Source organism: Vicugna pacos, chromosome 16, assembly GCF_048564905.1.
Source record: "Vicugna pacos chromosome 16, VicPac4, whole genome shotgun sequence".
Lineage (NCBI taxonomy): Eukaryota > Metazoa > Chordata > Mammalia > Artiodactyla > Camelidae > Vicugna > Vicugna pacos.
The window spans coordinates 26,642,742-26,652,887 of record NC_133002.1 but is presented as its reverse complement, the minus strand read 5'-3'; the positions used below and the strand labels follow the sequence as shown (position 1 = coordinate 26,652,887).

Below are 10,146 nucleotides of genomic sequence, written 5' to 3'. Positions count from 1 at the left end.
CAGGTTTGGCCCCACGTTACACACTTTTACATGGACATGTGCCATGTGCTGTCATGGGAAACGGTGAGTGTGGACAGGGCCTCTGCTCTCACAGGGCACACAGCCTGGTGGGGCAGGCGGTGTTCAATCATTGCCCTTTTCTCTTTAATATACTTACAAATTATGGGAAATGCTATTTAAAAAGAACAAAATGAGTCAATGAAAGTGAAAAATACAAGGACAGTATTTAGGCTGAGGGAAGACAGGGAACCTCTTTGAAGATCTGACACTCCACTGAGACCCAAAGGACAACTCTGGCACTGAAGGTGAAGGGCAGGGACACACTGATAAAGGGCTGAAATCCAGAATATAACAAAATTTCTTTACACTCAACAAGAAGGATGAATAACCTGATTAAAAATGAGCAAAATGCCTGAACACACACCTCATCAAAGAAGAAATCTGGATGCCAAAGAAGCCTTTGGAAAGATGCTCCACAGCACCTGTCATCAAGGGGATGCAGACTGAAACAGCGAGATACCACTGCACACCTGTCAGAACTGCCAAAATGCAGAACACTGACAGCACCGAATGCTGGTGAGGATGTGGAGCACCAGAAATTATAATGCATTGTTGGTGGGAATGAAAAATGGCCCAGGTACTTTGGAAGACGGTCTGGCAATTTTTTACAGAGCTAGACGTAATTCTAACATATGATCCGGCAACTGTGCTCCTTGGTGTTTACTCGATGAAATGGAAACTTATGTTCACACACAAATCTGCATACAGATGTTAATAGCAGCTTTATTCATACTCAACAGGATTCAGAAGCAACTAAGCTCTTCTTCAGTAGGTGAATGGATAAATAAACTGTGGTCCCGCCAGAAAATGGACTATTATTTGGTGCTAAAATGAAATGAGTTATCAAGGAATGGAAAGACATGGAGGAACCTTAAATGCATATTACCAAGTGAAAGAAGCCAATCTGGGAAGTTTCAGCAACTGTCTGATTCCAACTGTATGGTGTTCTGGGAAAGGGAAAAACACAGAGACTGAAAGATCAGTGGCTGCCAGAGGCTAGAGGGGAAAGAGCAATGAATGAGGTGCAGCACGGAGCATTTTAAGGTCACTAAGACAGACGACTCTGTATGATGCTGTGATGGTGGATACATGTCATTGTACATCTGTCCAAACCCACAGAGTGCACAACACAATGTGTAAATCCTAGTGTCAACTATGGGCTATGGGTGATGATGACATGTCAGTGTAAGTTCACCCATTGTCACAAATGTACACTCTGGTGCAGGTGTCAATATTGAGGAGGCTGTGGGGGCAAACTGCAGTTCATACACCCAATCCAGCCCCAGCCACCGCTGTTAATAAAGCTCTATGGGTGTGTGGACTATCTGGCTGTTCTGGCATCTAAACAGTAGAGCTGAGCAGCTGCACCAGAGATCAGGAGGTTTTCAGACCCTGAAATATTTACCCCCAAGCCCTTGAAAGGAAAAGTCTGCTGAGCCCTGTTCTAAATGAATCAAGATTCACCCTGATGAGGCAGGACAGCAGGGCCCAAACCAGGCATGGTTAATGGGGCTGAAGCAATGTTTTAGTTCCAACACATTTGCTGAAGTCCTGCAAGTCCAGTGACAGACTGTAGCCAGGAAGCGTCTGCAGGAGGAGTCGGGAGCAGGCCTTCCCGCCAGGCTCCAGGATGCCGGGGGCCGCGTGCCGCACGGGGGCCACCCGCTTGAAGAAGGTGGACTTGCAGTGGAAGCCGATCAACTCGTAGAGCTCGGAGAGGATGCTGCACGGCTGAATTTTCTCCTCAGAACGCTGAAGCACAGGGAGAAAAGCAACAACCATCTGAATGAAACACGTAAGTGAAAAAAGACCCATAAAAATGGTTTTCCCTTAAAACAGAGACCCGATGACACAGGAAGGAAGAGGAAGGCTGACTTAGTGCACTGATGGGACCGGATGCAGAAACGCAGGGAAGCAGCACTGTGCAGACACTCCAGACCCCCTCTGGGCCCCACCTCTCCGCATTCCACCTGTCCCTTTACTAGAAAAGCCCGTATTCCCTGAAATAGAGGAATCTGCTACCTAAACATGGGACACAGAGAAGGGAAAGAGGAAAAGGAAGGGAAAGTAAAGGAACAACAGTTCATCTAGACCCTAGGGTCTGGGCGGGACTTTCACCAAACACACAACTTCTCAAAGCACAGAGCGCACAGGGAGAGGCTGACAGAGTGACTGCGACTTCTGCTCCTAAAGCACCCAGCTACCTGTCAGCACACGCTGCACCCATTACTGAATCATTACAATCATCTCAGAAACAACTACTACCCCGGCTCACAGGCAAGGAAATCTGAAACTCGGGGAGGAATTATTATCATCCTGGACAAAGTCCCACAGCCCAGTAGTCTCAGAGCCTCCGGCAGACCATGGGCTAAAATGCTCCTCATCACCACGGGCCCTGAGACTCAGGCTGAGGCCACGTCAGGTCTGCACGGGCCCAGAGCACAGTCTGTGGGACAGGGAATGCTCCCACTCGAAGTGCCAGGTCAAGGCCCTCAGGAACTTGTGTAATGAAACCAAATCCCCAAACTCATTTCCAACCCACTGCCCTGTCCGGGAGGACTGCTCGGCACAACTGCGCTGTCACCTGTGCACAGGCTGAGCAAGGGGCCCAGACAGTGATGTGACATCCCAGTGGAAGTGGCTCGGAGACCACTTCATCACAGGACAGATTCTCCCGGCTTCCAACGTTAACTCTCCATTCCATTTCCAACTGGAAAGTAAGTTTAGACTTGTTTTCCTCTCTTAGAAACAAAGAGAGCGGTAACATCAGAGGGAAACTCAAGACTGAGGAAGAGTCTCCTGGTCATTTGCAAGGATAGGCCGGGGAGGGAACAGAGACAGGGATCAGAAAGACCCGTGTTCCAGTCCAAAGTCTGCACGTCACTCTCTTTGACAGTTTCCTTTTTAATACAGGTGATAAAATCTAATTATGATTTTTGGGAAAACTAAATGAAATAACGTATTCCACTACCATAGGTGTAAAATCCTCCATGAGTGTTCCAGAAATGGACCTGATCGTGGTTAGTTACTGTCTGCCAATTCTTGTGTTCTCAGCTCACATCACCCAACCAGAGATGTGCGAGAGAGTGCCTCACCAGCCAGCAGCCTTCTCCAACTTGGAAACTTACAGTGTCCGAAGAGCAGGCAGTGTTGGATGCTTTGCGGCACTCTGGAGGTAGCACTCCAGTGATGACTTTAAAAAGCTGGGGAGAATTTAGGGGACCATACAGTTCAAATACAGAGTACTCATTCCATGTCTACAAATATTCATCTCTAGCCATGATGAGAAAGAGAGGAAATACATATTCAAACATACATCATTTTCCCACATAAGTGCATCAAAACAATTTGGAAAGAGTGTAACTTTCTTCTCTAGATCACACAGCGGGGATTACAAGGTTTGTACTGACAGCCCTACTTGTAAATCATCTGCAAACGTAACTGGGTCCACTATCAGTCATCATAATTTGAAGGGAATGTTAGAAAAGAAAAAAGCCAAGCTAATACTCTCCAATCTTTTGTTTGGTTACGATGTCACAGAGGAGATGGACAGCTCAATAAGGAACCACTCTGCCGTGATCACGGAGCCGGGGAGCGGGATGTGCGGCAAGATGTATGATGCAGCCGCAACTGTGCCCATGATTCTAGGCAGGTACCCAAAGTCACCTTGACAAGGTGTGAAACGTTTATGCCCACGTCCTCATAACCTGACATGTATTAAGGAGAAATGGAAACTTATAAACGGCCAATACCCTTGGTGGATACACCGTCCAAAGAGCAAAGTCACAGTTTGACAACTGGTCATCCCGGTACCTTGGGATTCATTCTTGAAGAACCTTAAAAACCACTCCTCTGTCCTCAAGAAGTGCTGCCTACTAGTCCTATCTTTGGCTCATGGATACCACATGTTGAAGTGAACTTCAATGTCTGCACAGATTTGACTGTCTTTCTCCAGGTTCACTTGTCCATTCTGAAGAGGCCTGAGTTAAGTCCAAATTCCTTAAGATTAATTCCCTCCAGTGACAACTCAACGAGCCTGTAATTACAAGCCAACTGAACAGGACTGTCCTCAGCGAAAAATGTCACCAACCCTTCACTGCTTTCTTAAACTCCTCTCCTGGTTAATTGCAACATACTAACACCACCCTCCACCAAGTTCCCCAACTATGTCAAATAGAAAGTAAGGTCCATAAAAGAGGAGACAACTCCATAGTCACCTTTGAATTCCTAGCATAAAGTAATGTCAATAAATAGAACTATGATTATGGCTTCTTTCCTTTAAAACCTTTCTGGTTATTTAAATGAGACCATGGAAGGGAGGTGTTTGAGTCCAGTATCTTGATCCAGAAGACTCTGGAGGCCTTTTTCAGAATGGCTGTCCACTGATTCATTCAAAACACACCTTCTCTTTCCGGGAGGAGCTGTGATTTTCTGCCATGGGTTTGTGGTCACTCTCATGCCAGAACAGCTTTAAACTAAATCCTTACTTTGGATATGTTATTTTTTCCCGCTTCCAAAAAATTTTACTTTCCTTACTTCCTTGCCTTGAGGAATGCTTTTATTCTTTTCTTTCTAATTCAACCTTTTATAAAGCAGGATTCTCAGGATGTGCTTGGCCTTATATAAGAACAGCCATCCAACTCCCAGTGTGAGAGGCCACAGGCTCACCTCCTGCCCTCCTGCCAGGGCAACTGAAACTCAGTTCAGGAGCCAACCGGCACCCCAGGGCTTCTAAGGCTCACGTATCTCCCAGAATCCCTGCTTTCTGGTTTGTCTTGGCTTCTGAGAATTTCCCCTCACTTTCTTGACAATTAGCTGTGCAGCTTGAAAGATGAGGAAGGAAGGTTTTATTTCTTAATCAGAATTTAAAGGAACTTATGTAATGAAGCTTTTCACGAGTTTCTAGAACCCTCCATTGTTGAGACAGAAAACACACAAGATATTTTCTAAATTTAGCTATCATGTGCATTTTTTCTTTGCTTTTGTTTTGTTAACTGCTAATAGACATTTTTTAATTAAAAAATAAAATAAGGTCCCAAATAAGATAGAAAATTGAAGGGGCAAACAAAATTAAAGAGCAAAGACAGAAAAATGATAAGTACTCTACAAAGTTAATAGAATAAATACACTATGGATCAGACCAGCAATTCTCAGTAACAGCTAATTGAAACCTGACCATGAGGTAAAACGTCTCTCCTGTCAGGAGATGACCAACAGAAAATAGAATTAAATCAACAACCTAAAATTCTAAGTCTGGCGAGGTATAGATGTCTACCAGCTAAGTGTGTCTTCTTCTGGAAAAGAGGGAGACTCACCAGCTCTTTTCTGTGGAGCCTGAGCCCAGGGGAGGACAGTGAAGTGTGTTCTGTAAGTACCCAATTAGCAAAGTGAGTGATGAATAAAGAGATGTGAGCTTTGATGAGAGATGATACTACTATTCACTTGTCCTGTAAAGTATGTCTTCGCGTTCAGAGATCAATATCTCAGCAGGAAAATGCACAGCCCGGGACCAGACCACTTCTGTGATTGTGACACTGCACTTAGATGTCTCAAGGGCACCTCCAACTCCACCTGCAAAGAGCTAACTTCACGGTGTTCCTCCCATAGCCATCCTGCCCAGGGCCCTTGGTCGGGGGCAAGGTCTCCCTGCCTCTCCCAGCTCAGGCCAATCACTCACAGATGTGACAAGACCCCTCCTTCAGGGGCAAATTTCCTCAGTCAACGAGATCCACCACCCACACCTGTCCTACCAGGTACTCACTGGCACTCCCTCAGCACTGACTCTGTGCTGGGGACCATGCTGCACACTGTGCACACGTTATCTCACTGGATCTACACAGCAGTCCTGGGAGTTCTGTACATCACTGCTTCTATTGATTAGATAAATTGTTTCACTTCCTTGGGTGTGTCATCCAAAGTGACACGTCTACTGAGCCACAAACCTGGGACTGAAAATCACTTGAAAATTGAACACTGCTACACCTTGCAGCCACCCTACTCTGACTCATCACATCACCTCCTGCCGAGCCTTCTAAATGTTTCTAAGCATTCTACAAGACAAAAGTGATCTACGAGAGCATCGCACTAGCCTACTTAAAATCTGTCAATGACGGTCCACTGCTCTTAGGAGAAAGCCCCACTGGGCCTGAGCACAGCCCAACGGCCCGGCATCCGCTTTCCCTGCGCGGCCGCGCCGCCTCACCCACCACGCAGCTCTACACGTGCAGCGTCCAGGACAGGGATGCTGACTCCGTACAACCCGGGGCTCGTCTCACTCAAACAATGATCACCCTCTTCAGTGGTTACCTTCTTCAATACTGAATCTCAGAAAAATATTTTCTCTGGATGAATCAATATCTTTTTCCTTACAACTTCCCATCATTGATAATGAGCTCCCCCCAAAAGAGAGAAGACCTAATCCTCAGTCTCCTTATCTGTAAAGTGCAAATAACAGGGAAATATGAGAGGTTTTATTAGAAGTAATATTCATGTGAGGCTGAGGGACAATTCCCAACATACAGTAAGTACTCAATATGTGCTTACTTAATATTAATAAGAATAGATTACATTCCAGCAACCTTAAATCAATGCTTTATGGCTTTGTCTAAAAGACTACCGACAAACTGTTGGACGAACTGTTTTGAGCAGATCAGCACAAGTGTACTGGGCGAGGTAAGCGCTGACTCCAGTTACAGCTGCAACCAACCAGCACTACGGGGCGGGAGCAGTTTGCTCAAACTCTTACATGTTGCTTGAGCATTTAGTTGTAGTTATTGAATAAAGACAGGTATTATTTACTCAAAGCTCCTGAAACATAAATCTTCAAAGATTGATGCAAATTATGTTTCAAGTACAACACTCTCACTAGAAATTACTTGAAAATTATAGTCTTAGCTCCTCCGCACATCAAAACAGCATTTTCCTAATGTATCTGACTATGTACTCTGAAAGGATTGTTTAAAAGAAATTAAGATGAAGCCATCCTGAATAAGATCTCAGTATCATCTACACAAACCCCACCCAAAGGTCTCATTTCTCACTTCCACATAGGTGTTCAGATGGCTTAAGCTGGGTCTTGGTTTCTTATGACACGGGGGTGGGAAGAATTGTGGATAGATCAATGTAGCAAATATAAACCTAGTGTATTTGCTATGTAGGAATCCTAGAAATAAATAAATTGATATATATAGTCCCACCCTTATGAAGCTAAGCCGTTCCATTTACAACTGCATAAAAAATAAAATGAGAGATACATTTAACAAAAGTTTACAAGATTTGTACATTGAATATTTTGAAGTATCACCAAAAAAAATTTAAAATATCTTCATATATGGAAGGCATCCCATGATCATGCAATGGTAGAAAATATTGTTAAAAATGTTAAGACTTCCCAAAGTAATCTACATATTTAATGGAATCCCTATCAAAATTCCAGCTGACTTCTTTGCAAAAATTGAAAAACTGATCCCAAAATTCATATTGAAAGCAAGGGACCCAGGTCAGCCAAAACAATCTTGAAAAAGAAGAGCAAATTTGGAGGACTCACTCAAAGGTTACAGCAAATCTATAGCACTCAAGTCATTATGCTTCTGTCATAAGTTTGGATGCAGAAATCTATGAGACACAATAAAAAATCCTGGGGGGAAACTTACATTTACAGTCAGTTTTCCAGAAATGTGCCAACAACACTCCATTGAAAGTATAGTCTATCCAACAAATGGAGCAGAGACACCTGGGTATCTGAAGGCAAAAGAATGAATCTGGAATCTGGACCCAGTATTTTATATAACAAATATTAATTCAAAATGGATCACAGACAGAAACGTAAAAACTAAATATATGAACTTTCTAAAAGAAGACATAGTATGAATCTTTGTGGTCATAGGATAGGCTATGGCTTCCTAGATACAATACCAAGAGCACAAGTGATAAAACAAAATAGATAAAATGGACTTCATCAAATTAAAATCATTTGTTACAAAGGACAACATCAAGAGTGTGAAATGAAAGGGGAAAGGGGTAGCTCAAATGATAGAGTGCGTGCTAAGGAAGAAAAACAAAATGAATAAATCTAATTACCTCCCCTATAAAGAAATTGTTTTAATGTTTAAAAAAATTAAAGTGAAATGACAATCTGCAGAATAGGAGAAAAATCTTGCAAAGCATATATCTAATAAGACACTAGTATCCAGGATATAAAACAAATGCTTACAACTGAACAATACAAAGAAAATCGACCCAATTTTTTAATTTGCCAAGGATTTAAATAGATACACAATTGGCCAATAAGCATCTGAAAAGATGGTCAGCATCACTAGCGAAATCAAAATCAAAATGAGATCTCATTTTAAACTCACTAGGATGGTTATAATCAAAACATGGACAATAACAAGTGTCAGTCAGGAGGCAGAGAAATGGATACCCTCAATATGCAGCCGTTGGAAAGGGGCAATGGTGCAGCTTCTTTGGAAGAGCCCGATGTTTCCTCAAAAGGTTAGAGTTATGTGGCTGAGCAATTCCACTCCTACATGTAGAGTCATCCTTCAGTGTCCTCGGGGGGTTGGTTTCAGGAACCCCCCACCCTGGATACCATAATCCAAGGATGATCAAGTCCCTTTGCAATCAGCCATCTGGATCCATGAAGTGGAAACTACAGATATGGTGGGCCAACTGTACAGCCAACAGAATGGAAATGTATTCTCACAAAAACTTGCACATCAATATTCATAGCAGTATCATTCAGAGTAGCTAAAAGTCACTAAAAATATCCATCCATCAATGAATGGATAAACAAAATTACCAAGAATAGTCCCACAAACTTTTGGTAATTGAATCTTTGACAAAGGAGGTGAGAACATACAATTGAGCAAAGACAGCCTCTTCAGCAAATGGTGCAGGGAAAACTGCACAGCTGCATGTAAATCAATGAAGTTAGACTACCCCCTCACAACATACAAAAAAATGAATTCAAAATGGCTTAAAGACTTAAAATTGTAGACAAGACACTATAAACCTCTTAGAAGAAGACATAGGCAAAACATCTGACATATATCTCAACAATATTTTCCAAGAGCAGTCTACTCAAGCAATAGAAATACAAGCAAAAATATACAAGTGGGTTCTAATTAAACTTACAAGCTTTTGCACAGAAAAGAAAACAAAAATTAAAGCAAAAAGACAACCTATGGAGTGGGAGAAAATAGTTGCATTAAATGAAAGTGACAAGGGCTTAATTCCCAGAATATGTAAACAGCTTTTACACTTGATAAAAAAGAAAAACAAACAATTCAATCCAAAAATGGGCAGAAGACCTAAAGAAACATTTCTCCAATGAAGACATACAAATGGCCAATAGGCACATGAAAAAATGCTCAATATCATTATCAGAGAAATGCAAATCAAAACTGCAAACAAGAATCACCTTTCACCAGTCAGAATAGCCATCATTCAGAAGTTCATAGACACTAAATGCTGGAGAGGCTGTGGAGAATTGGGAACACTCCTACACTGTGGTGGGAATGCAGTTTGGTGGAGCCATTGTGGAAAACTGTATAGAGGTTCCTCAAAAGACAAAACCTTGGGGGCCCAGATGACACAGCAATCCCACTCCAGGGCATATATCCGAAAGGAAACGTAATTCAAAAAGACACTTTCACCCCAATGTTCACAGCAGCATTATTTACAATATCAAGACATGGAAACAACCTAAATGTCCACTGACAGACGACTGGATAAAGAGGTTGTAGTATATATGTCCAATAGACTACTATTCAGCAATAAAATAATAATAAAATAATGCCATTTGCAGCAATATGAATGGACCAGGAGAATGACATTCTAAGTGAAATAAGCCAGAAAGAGAAAGAAAAATACCATATGAGATCGCTCACATGTGGAATCTAAAACAAACAAAAAAAAAAACCAAAAACAAAGGAACAAAAAGATAAACTTATCTACAGAACAGAAACAGACACAGAGACATAGAAACCAAACTATGGTTACCAGAGGGGAGAGGGTGTGGAATGAATAAATTGGGAGTTCAAGATTTGCAGATGCTGAGTATGTATACAATAAACAGCAAGTATA

At 42.4% G+C, this 10,146-nt stretch overlaps 1 protein-coding gene across 4 annotated transcripts in view; it reads right to left on the bottom strand.

Moving 5' to 3' along the window:
• Positions 1 to 1,285: 1,285 nt before the first annotated feature.
• The window catches only part of LOC140686254 (trafficking protein particle complex subunit 9-like), a 71,520-nt gene continuing 62,659 nt past the window's right edge, over positions 1,286 to 10,146 (bottom strand). For all 4 annotated transcript variants that reach the window (XM_072939976.1, XM_072939974.1, XM_072939977.1 and 1 more), the window contains one exon: positions 1,286 to 1,812. In XM_072939976.1, the coding sequence (XP_072796077.1) occupies positions 1,564 to 1,812 (249 nt within the window). In that variant the 3' untranslated portion in view covers positions 1,286 to 1,563. The remainder of the gene's footprint in view (positions 1,813 to 10,146) is intronic.